Here is a 14,947-nt window from a genome sequence, read left to right as displayed (position 1 = left end):
CGTCGCAAGGTAAATCACAACTTTCTCGAAAGCTTGTCACAGAACCAGGTGTGTCCATATACTTGCATAACATTTATATTAGAGGATATCCGGTGTCTCCATAACATCACTTTGCTTGCTACCTTGTTTTGTTGATACTTGTATAATCATCAAAATTTATACAAGTCAAATTTAATAGGTGAAACAGTTTCACTATTTCTCCTCGCTCAATAACACGTCAAACTAGACTGCAGATATAAGGTACTGTTTGGTGGTGTTGATACGATAAGTGTAGATTGTTCAACCAACCATCAACCTACATATCATGCACTATGTGATAAGTAATCACATAACAAAAATCATGTATCACAAACTTATTATATTTGCAGTTTTTATTACTCATATTAAACATTCACTTTGTTTATCATCTCATCTCACGAGTCAAACGATACCTATTGTTCAGAAATAGCTCTCGTGCAGATCACTAACACTCGACTAAAGCTCTAACTCAAGCTTGAACACACAGCTCGAGTAGTGGATGCTTTTACTTTTAAATATTAATTAATCAAAATATTATTTTATCTAATTTAATTGTATTATGAATTATATACTTTTGCAATCAGCTTTATATATACTTTCAATATTTTTTCTGTCAATAAATATCAAACTCGAGCTTGAATTTTCCAAAAATCATCGAGCCAAAATTTTAGCTTGACAAAGTTCAATCTCAAATAGTTTATTAAAACGCTAAACGATCAAAGTGGAGCATGAGCAAAGCAAAAAATAGAGTCTACACATAAAATTGGTCTACTCGAATTATGAAATTTTAATTTCTCACGTATTTTAAAGATTTACTTAAATATCTATCAAATATATAAAAATAATTTTGTGATATGACAACATACCCTCGATTCTAATGGCCCCCAAAATCATAAAATTTGGCTTTAAAAAGTCAAATTTCTATGGCCAATTCCTATACCAACCAGCCCATGCTGAAATCAACCCACTAATCCCTAATGTAAAAACATGATTACAAAGAGGATTTGGTTCAATATCAGCTATTGCAATAACCAAATCAGCCAAATTAGCTGCCACAGCCATGAATCTCATCACCCTCTCAACCCTGATTTTCTTGATTCTTCCCTTGGAAAATTCTTCCACCCCTAATTTCACAATCTTTCTTTCTTCCTTCATCCCTTCTTGGATCAATATGATATCAGATATAATGAAAAATACATAGCCAAATGACTCACCAAATGCTGAAATGAAGCTCATTTTCCTAGCCAACTTTGCATCCAGCACCCCAATTCTTGATAACCAAAGTAAATGGTCAAACAAGAAGTAGACCATTTCGCCGGAGTTCGAAAGTACAGCTAGCAATCGGAGGACCGTTGTGGGCCCCGGGTTTTGCAGTAGGGTGTTGAATCCTGAGAGGAACCGGCCGGTGCGGAAGGCTTTCCGGCTAAGGCCCGTGGCCACCTCCCATTTCTTGGCCCTATTGGCAACACTAGGGTGCGTACTTTGTGCATGCCAATGGACTAATTTGGATACATATTGGAAGGTCTTGAAAAGTTTGTCTATGCCATCTCTTTTTGCTAGAAAGATTACAAGTTTGTCTACCTTTTCACTAATGGGGAAGGACATTTTACTTGATTCATGTGATGATCAAATTTTTGAAAATGGGGAAATATTGAGATTTGTTGCAAGAGATTGTGTGGGGTATTTTTTTAATTTTTTTTTTTCAATATGATTTTAAAATCCAGTGGTTGGTCAACATTGTTTGCTCAATCTAGTCTAACATTTATTATATTTTTATCCGCCAAGTGAGACTACTGATTGCCGAATGTAAAACAATTTCTTGAGAGATATTAATAATGATTGTTGCTTTTGCGTTGTATATTTATAGGCTTATGGCCTGTCATGGTTCTAAAATTAAGTTATTTACAATTTACAATCTATAAATTTCTAAGGAGTGCTGTTATGCATTATTATTATTTTCATTATAAGAAACCCAAGTTGATTGAAGACCCCAAAATCATTTCCAAATACTTTCCTCCACGGTTTTCTAAGTTCGGGCTTTGAATATTAAAAAGGGAAGTAACTCAATTTTTTTTTAAAAAAAAACGGAATAAATATGTTGGAGCACTACCTTGTCTTATTTTAAGTTTTGATCTATATGTTTTAAAAGTTTGATCTCAGACACTAATGCTTTAATCTTATGTAAGGGTCATTTTCATATATTTTTTTTGAATTTTTTTCTGGATGCTGATGCAATTAATCTCATGTAACATTATGTGTCACAATCTGTGTATGAAACCAATAGAAATTTATCACATGGATTGATTATGAAAAGTTTAAATACAGAGAATGTTGAAGAATATTTTTCCCTCGTCCGAACAAGCTAAGCTATACGAATTTTCAGATAGCTGCTCCGGCAGCCCGCTCTTGCTCTTGCTCTTGCTCTCGCTCTCTGTGTTGTGTGAAGTCCATCCAGATGCGATCCATCATCTCCGCCACATGTTTCATCTTGGGTCTGTGCTTGGGGTTCTCATCCACACAACGTAACTCATCGATACCTGCAACATTTTTTCCATTTCTTCCTCATGACTTCGACGATCACTCGCGGGCACATTCAGAAACACGACATAAGGTAAATCATCATCATTGAGCAACCAACTAACCCAGCTCACCAAGTGTTGTTCATAGTAGCCAATTTTACGCAAGGGGCATCTCCCCGTAAGAAGTTCTAGCAGGAGCACTCAGAAGCTGTACACATCGGATTCTTGACTAAATTTCTTGGTCTCTGTCACTTCTGGTGCTTAGTATCCACCAGACAAGGCAACAGAGCTTGATCCGAGGCCAGAGATGCAGCCATGCCCTTGTTGATTCAAGAAAATGTTGGACGATTTTATGTTTCCATGGACAAGATTGTGCGAGTGGATGTGACAAATACCCCTAGCTATGCCCATTCCAAATCTTAGTCTAGTCTCCCAGTTCAACCGTAGATTCTCCCTCGTTGCCCCTTCTCCTGATCGTTAAATAGAAAACACATACACATGAAGCAAGAGAATGTTCACAATCAACTTTTTTCCAGAGGAGTAATATTGATTCATTACAGCAGAACAACAAAATTCAAGTCAATTTCAAGAGCTATCTATCTATCTATCTATGATATTGTTTGCAAACTCTATGAAAGAGTTGTTAGAGATAGCAAATATATATCAAGTCGAACCAATTTCAATACTTCTGTATTGATCAAACTCGTTCCTCCAAATCAAATCCATTGATTCAAGTTCAGACTCGAAAGTATTTAGAAATGAATTCAACAACATATATACCATGTAACAAGGAAACATCACTACTCCCGCCATGATAATACTCATAAAGCACCAATCTTTCTTCCTCCAAACAACAGTAGCCCCTCAAGAAACACACATTTTCATGGCTGATCGCCGCGTAAACTCCTCCCCCGATAAGCCATGATTCCAACCTCTTCACCAGCACGTACGGCATCGGAATCTTTGCCAACTACTGCATGCCTTAATTGTACCAAGTCCCATGCATCCCTTTCCCGATCAATTCACCATCAAATCCTCGAATCCCAATGAATATCCCCTGTGCCGAGGAAACAAAACTACTAGTGTGTATTCGGGCTGTTGCAGGATGTATTGAAATAAATCACCCGAAGTTGAAATTTCGAATCGAAAGATTGGACTGGAGCATGATTCTGTTTCAGCTGGGGCTGTGAAAGAGCTGCCAAAGCTGCTCTCTCCGCAGAACAGCTGCCACAACCCGCCGACATGCCGAAAATTTACAATAAATCCCTAGCATTTGGATCAGTTGGTATATTCCGCCGTCTGGGCTTTTCCATTTCCCCGAATGGGACTTCAATTTCTTGCCCCGTTTTATGGGGGAAATAATAAATTAATCATAAAACAAATGGGCAGGATATATTAGAATCTAGTAGCAATTAGTAAATCTTAGCCCAGTATTAAAAATATCGATTCAATTTTGTGGATTGGATAATTTAAAATTGGAAAAAACTACAAATTTGGTCCTATATGCTTGTCACTTTACGATTTTGATCATCTATGTTTTCATATGTTAGTTTTAGTCCTGCTTGTTTTGATTTTTGGCGATTACGGTCCTTTTTATTTGAAAATGCTTACGTGGCATTGTACACGTCAGCTCCACATCAGCACTGAATTGGTTCCACGTCACCGCCACGCCGAAAAAAAGGACTAAAATTGCCAAAAAAAAAATAAAGATAGCGGACTAAAACTGAAATCTGAAAATATAAAAGATTGAAACATACATGACCAAAAAAATAATTTTGCCTTTAAAATTTTATGGAGGCACCGTTTTTCATTCACAAGAGGACTCTTAACTGAAATTTACATTATATATACACATACACGTAATAACTACTAAAATCATTTTAAAGTAGTGTTTGCAAAAGATTATGCTTTTGTGCAAGTGATTAAATTTTTAGATTATAAAAAAATTAAGAAAAATCAAAATTTGGTAGTGTTTGAAAACAAATATGAAAATCTAAAAATCAAAGTTTGATAGTGTTTGATAAATAAGTGATTAATATAAAGTGATTTTAACATTTACCTTTTCATTAGAATCACTTTTGGAGAATCATAATCACCATATGACTAGCTTTTGACTTTCAATTAATTTAAACATAAGTTAGCTAACACAAAATTTGAGTTTAAGAAACATACAAAAATGATTTTTTTAAAGCCAAAATCTAACAATCATTTTTTTTAGTGATTGCAAACACTCCCAAAATTTCTAAAAAACTTCAGCAATCGTGAACTTCTCCAGCCAAACGATCGGAGTCATGAATCTACCGACAGGATTTAGATTTTGTCCCATTGATGAATACTGATATCATATTATTTGATGCTCAGCGTTAACGGTTTCCCACTTCTGGACGAAATGGACGATATTATTACTTCGCTCAACTTCTACGAGCACAACCCTGAAGAACTAATTGGCATGTATATATATGTTCTTTTTAACCAATTAACTATTATTGTTATTTATATTCGCACCAAAATTTTATATATTGATTAGATTTTTCTGTCATAATTGTCGCATAATGATCCCCGATTATTGTGTTATTGTTCATGAAATAATTGAAAGAGTGGATCGTGGTTGATCATGAATCATTAAGGGTGTTTTTCAAATTATTTTTTTTTAAAAAAGTTACAAAATCGATTTATATATAGTTTTTTTTAAAGAAAAAGATTTTGACGCCATCTTGGGATCACCACCCATGCATGCAATTTTAATACTAATTAGAACCAATTATACATCTATATATGCACCGATTAGTTCGTGCAATAGACGTATATATATTGCACTCACGTACTTAATTAAATTATAATTCTATAGTTTTATTCATAATATTGCTTTACATTCTTTTTTTGTTGATCCACGCAAGAGATGCCAAAAATGGAGGAATCGGACGAATTATGGGTACTTCTTTAATGAGATGGAGGGCAGTGGCCAAGGTCGGGTTTTGGAAAGCGACGGCTAAGAATAAACCCCCTTGTCATATATATATATATATATATATAAACACATGCAAGAATGCATATCAAACTTTTTGCAACATTTTTGCAGATGAGATATTGGGTTGTCAATAAAATATACAAAAGTGTATAGATGTTGAGTGTTATTAACATTTTTTGGAATATGAATAATACTTTATATATATATATATATATATATAATATATATATCAACCAAATATTTTGGTAATCGAGTTTTAAAATTATATTTTAGTATTTGAATATTAGGCAATGATGAATAGTTGTGCGTGTTTCGAAACGCAAAAGCTCATATATATATATATATATATATATGTATAAGAATTAATTAATACTCAATGTCGCCTAGCATTCTCGATATTCCCATCCCTTGCCTATATATGTTTAATTAAGAAGTTCCAACTTCCAATGTTGTTCAGGTTTGGGATTAGTTTCACCTCTCACACTTTATTAAATAGTAGTATAAAATATATATGCATGTTGGTTGTATGATTTTATATTAATTAACATGCATTTCATTATAGAAACTAATTAAGACAAATTGAGAAAACTGATTAGTACCCAGTTTAGTCGCCCATAAAAGATTAGTAACTTAATTTTTTTTATCCAATCTCATCAAACGTTAACTCGAAAATTTATTTATTCATCAAGTTTTAATTATATCATTTAGATAACAATGATAAAACTATTTTAAATATATAAATTCTTGAGAAAACATTATTTAATTACTCCATCTGTCTTATATGATGCTCCTAATTTCATAATCTTTTGAGGAAAAAAAAAGCATCTACATTACGACGGTAAATTTCAACATATTTTACGAGTATTATTCTAATCGTTGATCTAATAATTCATGATTTATCACATGCATCAACATTGTAACATTAAACATACTCATGTATTGAGATATCAATCATCGGATACATGCATGATTTAAGTACTAAATCACACCGTGATTATCTCTGACTATGTTATTTGTAGATAGGGTCGAGTTTACTGTTTCATTCACAATTTCAAAATTAAAATCCAAATCAATAAATTGGTTAGACTTGCTACTTATTAAAACCTGTCTGTCTCTTTGTTCAAACAAATATGTATATTTTTTTAACTCGAGCACACTTAATTTAATTTTAAGTAAATTTAAATATCATTGCTTATTCTTAGCACGAAAGATGATAAAATAATATTCTCATTCATATTATGAAAGAACAAAAGATACAGAATATATAGGACTATTTCCATCAATTAGCTCCTAAACATCCGTCTATTAAATCTTCTATATTTGAATAATAATATGCACATCCTTTTAACTAGGAAAGAAGATCAATTATTAATTATGTTGAATCTCAACACTCCCTCTCAAGTTGGTGCATAGATGTCACGCATGCCCAACTTGACTAGAAACTTTGAGAAGACCCGATTCGAGACTTCTTTGGTTAGAATATCAGCTACTTGATCTTCTGATCGAACATTGGGTAGCTTTATAATTAATCTTCTCATCAAATTTTTCTTTAATAAAGAATCTATATACCTCAACATGTTTTGTACGATCATGTTGGACTGGATTATGAGCTGTATCACAAGCTTCTTTGTTGTCCATCGATACCCAACTATTTTTTTTTCCAGCAGAACACTCTACAAGTTCCCAAGTTTTGTTTTGTTTTTTTTTTGCAAAGAGACCATTTCTTCATTCATTGTTGCTTTCCATCTTGGATCAGTTAATGCTTCCTACACACTGTTAGGTATAGATACAGTAGATAATTGATTTGCAAAAGACTGATTTGTTTTTGACAAGCGATTAACAGACATATAATGGTTCATGGGATATCTTACTTTGTTAGCCAATAGGAGTTCATATGTGAGTTTTGGAATACCTCTTGTAGACCGAGGTGGTAATTTTCTTGTAGATAATTCAAGTACAGTGTGAGGAACCTCATTGTCCTCGTGATGGTTTGGTGTTTCACTTGATAGAGAGTTGAGATCAGATGTCACATTGATTTCTGGGTTGTGCCGACACTCACTTACTTCTTTGTTTTGAGCATTGGATTCCATATCACAAACTTCTGCTCTTGTTGTATCATTATTTAAATACTACTACTGAAATAAAAAAATACTTACATGTGTATCGGGAACTTCGACTATGTTTTCATCGAGGTTATGTATGAGAGTCTGAATTTCTTCAAGAGACTCCCCCTGAAAGTTAGACTCAAGAAAATAAATTATTTCTTCATGAAATACGACATCTTTAGTAATGTACATCCGTTTAGTTGGGGATGATAAAATTGGTACCCTTTTTTATGCGTAGCATATCCAACAAAGACGCATTTTAAGGCTCGAGGCATGAGCTTACTGCATTGGTGTGTGTGAAGATGAACATAAGCGACACAACCAAAAACATGTGGAGGTAAGTTAGGAACTACAAGTGTGACAACACCTTCTGTAAGTGCCTGAAAAGGTGTTAGAAAGTTGAGAGATTGATATAGAACACGATTAATAAGATATGTGGCAGATAGAAGAGCTTCTCCCCAATAACATAATGACATGTGGGCATTGATCAGTGAAGCACGAACAACCTCCAACAAATGTCGATTTTTTCGTTCGGCCATGGCCACACCATTTTGTTGAGGCATGTTCGGCCAACTGGTTTGATGAATGGAACCACGACTCTCCAAGAATTGGCAAACTTCAGAGCAAGTGTATTCTCTGCCATTGTCACTTTGTAACACTTGGATTCGAGCATTGTATTGAGTATGAATTGTTGTATAAAATTTTTGAAACAACAAATTTACCTCAGATTTTGTTTTCATCAAGCACACCCAAGTCATTCGAGTACAATCATCTATAAAAGTAACAAACCAACGAGATCCGCCTAATGTAGGGATTTTGGATGGTCCCCAAATATCAGAATGAATAATCATAAAAGGAACTGGACTTTTATTTAAAATGAGAGGAAAAGAAGTGCAATGACTTTTTGCAAGTTCACAAACATCGCATTTAAAAGAAGAAATATCCAAAGTCTTAGATAAACTAGGAAATAATTTTTTCAAATAGCCAAAGGAGGCATGCCCCAACCGTCGATGCCAAAGCCAATCTCTTTCATGTTCCTTGTTATAGTAGAGCTTTCTACGACTAAAGCCTGTTGTAATCTGGTTGAAGTATTGGTCTTCAAATCCAAATAGTAAAGTTTCCCCTTTTTAACACCATAACCAATAGTTTGTCGAGTCTGAATATCCTTAAACACACAATAATTAGGCCAAAAAATTACAACACACGATAGAGCTGTCGTGATTTGAGATACAGATAAAATATTATAATCTAAAGAAGAAACAACTAACACAGAATCAAGATGCAAGTTTTTTGTGAGATGTAATGAACCTTCACTGACAACTTTGGTAGTATTGTCGTTGGCAGTGGACACACATGTTTGTGAGGATGTTTGAATGTGTGGGACTTGTTTAACATCAAATTTCATGTGGTCCGTAACACCAGAATCAATTATCCAAGAATTTTTCAACATATGGGAAGAGATATTTACGACCTTACCAGTTGTGTTCACAGTTGTGACCAAGGCCGATGTTGTTGGAGTGACATCATATTTTGTAGGTTGAGCCATCGCTGCCGTTGAAAGCCTCTTAGAATTTTTATGTCGAGTGGGGTCCCACCAATCTGGATATCCAATGATTTCAAAGCAATTAATTTTGGAATGTCCCGTTTGGTTGCAATGAGAGCAACTGGATGTTTATTTGTTTGCTCTTTTGAAATTCTTAGGATAAGAAGATTTTGGTATAGCATTTGATGATTGATGGGATTGGTTTCTTGTTATCATAGCGGAAGCTTCAAGTTTCTCTTCATCATCATTCAGGGTTGCAGTGCGCAAGACCTCACAACGAACTAAGGAGTAACATTCTTCTAAACTTGAGAGAGGTTCATGACGTAAAATTTCTCGACGGATTGGATAAAAATTTTTATCCAACCCCGCTAGAAAGATATGAACTCGTAATCATTCTATGGATTGCTTGTATGCTTTAACATCATCAGGATCTTTTATGATCACTTTATCACGATGGTAAAGTTCCTAAAATATTTCTGTTAGTTGTCCATAAAACAAAGAGAGAGTTGTGTCACCTTTCTTGGGTGAAAAAGCCTTCTGGTGCAAAGAAAGAACTTGCATCTCATCGTTTCCATCATAAAATACTTTGGACAGTGTACTCCATATTTCACGAGCAGTAGGTATACGTAAATAGCGTTTCATAATGTCTGGAGACATGGACATCAAAAGCCATCGTTTAACCTTCTGATTGTCGGCATACCATTTGTCATACCCTTTTTCTGATGCTGTAGGTGGAGGTGTTTGTCGTGTTATATAGGAGAGTTTTTCTCGCTCGGAAATATGCATCTCCATCAATTGGGACCATACAAAATAATTTGTTTCTGTAAGGATAATGCCTGCATTAAAGGCACCCTCTGATTGAACAATAACAGGGATAAATTTGGGCTCAGAAGACCCACTTTTCTCTGCCATGAATTTATTTGCGTGATTCTTTGTTTGTGGCCTTGGTGGATTTCAGCAACATGGATCTGCTTGGTTCAAAGAAAAAAAAAATGAATGCTTGGCAGAAAACAAACGGTGGATGACAAGTGGTGAAGCGGTGACATAGGAGAATTGGATTTGGGAGTTTTGTTTATTTGTGGAGTTTTTTTTCCGATGGTTGTGGCTGTATTTTTATCCTGATACTGATACCATCTTAGCACGAGAGATTATAAAATAATATTCTCATTCATATTATGAAAGAACAAAATATACAAAATATATAGGACTATTTCCATCAATTAGCTCCTAAACATCCGTTTATTAAATCTTCTTTATTTGAATAATAATATGCGCATCCTTTTAACTAGGAAAGGAGATCAATTATTAATTATGTTGAATCTCAACACTTTAATATAATAACTTAAGATTTTTATTACTCTAAAAAAAACTTAAGATTTTTATCCACCAATCAAACATTCTCGCTACGAATTAAATATATATTTTTATTTGATAAATGAAAAATAAATGTGACAAAACAAAAAATATGATTCGAGATTCGCTGTACGTACACTGTACGTACATAGTGGGGGCGCGGAAGGAGTGCATACCTTCTTATGCAAAAAACGCCCTCATGTGCTACTGTTATATATATATATGTATATAATATGAAAATTGAAGACTAAAATAGACACCAAGATTTACGTGAAAAACCCCCAAAAATTATTAGGGTAAATCCATGGAAAAAATGAAAAGATTCCACTATAATATTTGAAGAATTACAACCTCTCTGTGTTTCCAAAGAGACACTCACTCTCTTAATATAGGAAAAAACTTATCTCACAAATATAATAGAAATACACTCAAATCAATTGAATGCTTTAGACTGAAAGAGAACTGGATGTTGGGATAATTACTTCTGATGAATGAGAGCTCTATTTATAGAGCTCCCTCTCCTCGTAAAAATGAGAAGAAAATTTTTCAATTGAATTTTTCATATATCTTTGTTGAACATTTAGCCTCCATGTGTTCCATTTAAATATTGTAATGTGTGCCATAATAAATTTTTCAAAGATCACCTACAATTGACCAATTCTTCCAATATGCGACATTACATAGATATTAAACTACATATATATATATATATATATATATATATATATATATAGACTTGATCCCCCGCACCCTAGGGTGCGGGGAATCCGTGCACATCCGTGTTCAAAATAATTTCGATTGACTTGAAATTTTATATATATATATATATATATAGACTTGATCCCCCGCACCCTAGGGTGCGGGGAATCCGTGCACATCCGTGTTCAAAATAATTTCGATTGACTTGAAATTTTTATAGTAGGATCGTTTTAAAAATACGAATCCAACGATATATCTTATGCTACAAATTTCAATCTCGGTAAACGGAATCGTGAAAATGGCCGGAAATAGGGTTAAATGTGAAATTTTTGGTCATTTTCACGATTTCGGCCATCGAGATTGAAATTTGTAGCATATGATATATCGTTAGATTCGTATTTTTGAAACGATCCTACCGTAAAAATTTCAAGTCAATCGAAATTATTTTGTGCACGGGTGTGCACGGATTCTCCGCACCCTAGGGTGCGGGGGATAAAGTCTATATATATATATATATATATATATATATATATATATATATATATACTTTCAGGTTCTCAGTGTGTCTCACCAAAACCAAGCTTGCGACGATGATGGATGTAGAAAAAACCAACACTCTCAGTGTCTCACTTATATATATAAATATTAAACCAATGTTTTCATAACCGGAACGATAATCGAACCGGTCTATCTAAAAAAAACGATCCAACCGGTTAGACCGTTTTAATCTGACGGTCGAACCGGAAAACCGTTTATATAATATAATATAATTAATAATATCTTTAAAATTTTAAAAATCTAAAAGATGTATATAAATAAACAAAAATATATTTATAATAGTTTAAAAAATAAATAACTATATATATTCAAATAATCATGTGTATATATATAATAAAATATTAAATTAAGATTTTAAAATTAAAAAAAATTTAAAAAAATAAAAAAAATTCAAAAACCGGTTCAACCGGTTTTCTCGCCAGTTCTTGGGACCGGTTCTTGGTCGGTTCGACCGGTTTTGACCGGTTCTTGACCGATTCTGAGCGGTTGAACCGTTTTTAGGGGTATTCCGAACCGGACCAGTGACCGGTTCCCGGTCGAACCGGCCGGTCCGGTTTTTTAAACACTGTATTAAACTAACTTGTGTTTCTTTCATGAGAAGATCAGGAACCCAATGATGGTATAAGGACGACTGAAGAGTTCAAGGGTGGATTTAAGCATGGTCGTGGCTGTTATCATTTCAGGTAATTGTGAATTTGATTGAACTTTGGTGTCCAAGTAAAGATGACAATTTTCCCACGGGTTCGGGGACCGGTGGGAAAATCCGAAACGAGGCGGATATGGTGGAGGTTTTTCAGGTATGGTTTGGGTTTGGGGATTTTTAAAAATCCCCGAATCATATTGGGCGGGTATGTGGATGATATCTCCATTCCCAAACCCGCCCCGATAATAATAATAATAATAATAATAATAATAATAATAATAATAATAATAACAATTAACAATGGCCGAACAACCTGAAAATCAAAGGATTGGACGATATTTTGACGGCCTCTCTGATGACACTATCCTGAGCATTCCGAACAGAGTTGGTGATATGGAACCCCTATTTAGTTTTTTTTTTGTCCTGCCATCGTTTTGCAAATCTTGTATTTGGAGTGACCAGTCCCATTTCAGTCCAACTCCCATCTACCCAAATCTCATCAATTTTTCTTGTTGTCCCCTCTCTCCCTGTTTGGCCAGATGGCAAACTGAGATTTTTTCAGAGATTTACTATGGTTGACCCGATAACCATTCTGTTTTCTCGTGTCAATTGTGACTCATATTGTATGTCACCCTTCCTCGTGTGGAAATATGAGTCCTTGAGATTTATTATATTTTATGTGCACAAACGCATTCTTTCACCTGCTCAAGAGAACATTTTCAATGTGCGTCAAGAACAAGAATTGACAATTGATGAAATTCGCTTTCACCAAAGTCTGAAAGGATTCCCCTATCAGACTCTATACTAAGAATAAGTTACATAATACAGGTTCTGAGTGATCTTCCAATAAGACCTCTGAGTAATCTTCCAAATTGAAAAGACTTTTTGGCAGCAGATGTTGTGAAACAGGGGAAGCTTGTTCTGGATGAAGAGGGGTTTGTTTTTGCCGATAATACAATAAAATGGTAGAGTTTGATGCGTATCAAAAAGACATTTCTGTAGATATATTACAATAGAAAAATTCCTCCTGGATCAAAAGTTATGGTCATTTGAAGTTTGAGCTACAAACACCTCCACTTTCATAGTTGCCAAACTGATCTTCCAGACTGATATATCTACTAAACTGACATACCAGACTGATCTTATATCATTTGTCTACCTGCAATCAGTTTACTTGGTACTAAACTGATCATGTACCATCAGTCTAGTTATTCACTATCAGCAAACACCAAACTCCTCTTACAATATTAGTTTACCTGATACTAAACTGATCGGATACCTTCAGTTTACCTGGTACCAAACTGAATTTGCGTCATCAGTTTACCTCTCATAAGCTGATCATACACCATCGTTTACCTCTCGTAAACTGATCCTGCGTCTTCATTTTACCACTCGTAAATTGATATTATGACATCAGTTTACCTCACCTAAACTGATCTTATGGAATCAGTTTTACCTCACCTAAACTGATATTTTGCCATCAGTTTGCCTAATTTTTTTCCAACAAAAATTCATGCAACTATCTCAGTTTTCTAAACCCTAAAATATATATTTCTATATATTCAGGTATGGGGACGGAGATGAGAATTAAGTCCCCGCACGTGTGGCGATGGGAATCCCCGATAAAAAATAACTGGGAATGAGGCCGGTATGGGGATGAGTTTTGTATCCAGGGACGGGGATGGGGGGAGGCATCTCCATCCCCGACCCGCCCCATTTTCGTCGTCATTTCCAAGTTATATTTTTTTAAAGTTTTTTTTTCATTTTTTTACCAAAATTTCTATTTTTTTAGTCTTGCTGTGTATTTCTTGCGCGAATTCTTTTGCATTTGATGTGATTTTGTTCTTGTTTGTAAATTTTTTAAGGTGATATATACACAAGCGCACACTCACATATTTATTTTCTCGAAACCATTGTGGTAAGCTAAGTTTTTGGCATGTCATCTGGTTCTTGTTATATATCAATAGTTTATTGTTCAACTTAATTCAAAGATGGTGACTTTATTACTTTGTTGTGATGAGGTCTTAAACTTGAGCGTGAAGATTTTGTTAAAAGAAAGTTTTACAGATCATTAAGGTTTAGTGTAATAGCTTTGCGTGGCCATGTTGAAAATTTGAAACTTGGAATCAAAATTGTTGATTAAGCTACACAGATTATAGAATATGTAATGCCCGGAATTATTTAATTTTAATCCGAGAATAATTAATTTGGGAATATTTGGAGTTTTGATTTAAATTCTAATATTCTTAAATTATTTAGGATTTAAATTGAATGAATTGAGAAATTGAAGGCTGAATTGCAATTATTGAAGTCTTGAGGGGCTAAAGTGCAAAATCTGGAACTTGAGTTGGACACTTGTTGATTTTCTTAGCATGCACGTGTGATTCAACCTTATTCCATCAGATTTCATCAGAATTGAGAAGGCAAGAACCGAGAGAAAAGCACAAAGATATTCTAAGTGTTTTCTTTATCTTGTAATTGCAATATCTTGAGTTTCGGATATCCGATTTCGATTCCGAAAATCCTTGCAACGAGACCTTC

At 34.4% G+C, this 14,947-nt stretch overlaps 2 protein-coding genes across 3 annotated transcripts; both read right to left on the bottom strand.

Annotated features, from left to right (window-relative positions):
- Positions 1–829: 829 nt before the first annotated feature.
- LOC140867407 (peroxisomal membrane protein 11-4-like) lies at positions 830–1,655 on the bottom strand. The gene has a single exon (XM_073272472.1). It carries the CDS (start codon positions 1,621–1,623, stop codon positions 940–942), a length of 684 nt encoding a protein of 227 aa, XP_073128573.1. The 5' UTR covers positions 1,624–1,655; the 3' UTR covers positions 830–939.
- A 6,825-nt stretch (positions 1,656–8,480) lies between these two features.
- Positions 8,481–9,942, bottom strand: LOC140867688 (uncharacterized). 2 transcript variants are annotated; one of them, XM_073272731.1, is made up of 3 exons: positions 9,669–9,942; positions 9,087–9,209; positions 8,481–8,775 (listed from the first exon to the last, which is right to left on the bottom strand). In XM_073272731.1, the coding sequence occupies exons 1-3, from the start codon at positions 9,937–9,939 to the stop codon at positions 8,738–8,740; spliced, it is 432 nt and encodes a 143-aa protein (XP_073128832.1). In that variant the 5' UTR covers positions 9,940–9,942; the 3' UTR covers positions 8,481–8,737. The 2 variants fall into 2 exon arrangements, 1 of the variants encoding a protein (XP_073128832.1); XR_012145237.1 differs by having other exon boundaries at positions 8,481–8,766; positions 9,087–9,942.
- Between the last annotated feature and the right edge of the window lie 5,005 nt (positions 9,943–14,947).

This window comes from Henckelia pumila, chromosome 4, assembly GCF_033568475.1.
Source record: "Henckelia pumila isolate YLH828 chromosome 4, ASM3356847v2, whole genome shotgun sequence".
NCBI classification, from domain to species: Eukaryota; Viridiplantae; Streptophyta; class Magnoliopsida; order Lamiales; family Gesneriaceae; genus Henckelia; species Henckelia pumila.
Note: the sequence above shows the minus strand (reverse complement) of the source record. Positions and strands in the feature narration are given on the sequence as shown.

Excerpts from the sequence above, each read along its gene's own strand:
- LOC140867407 (XM_073272472.1), bottom strand. The coding sequence starts at position 1,623 with ATGTCCTTCCCCATTAGTGAAAAGGTAGACAAACTTGTAATCTTTCTA.
- LOC140867688 (XM_073272731.1), bottom strand. The coding sequence starts at position 9,939 with ATGCATATTTCCGAGCGAGAAAAACTCTCCTATATAACACGACAAACA. Across the intron at positions 9,210-9,668 it reads GGCTTTTTCACCCAAGAAAG|ATTGGTGGGACCCCACTCGA; the intron begins GTGACACAACTC and ends TTGGATATCCAG. Across the intron at positions 8,776-9,086 it reads CACAACTGTGAACACAACTG|GATATTCAGACTCGACAAAC; the intron begins GTAAGGTCGTAA and ends TGTGTGTTTAAG.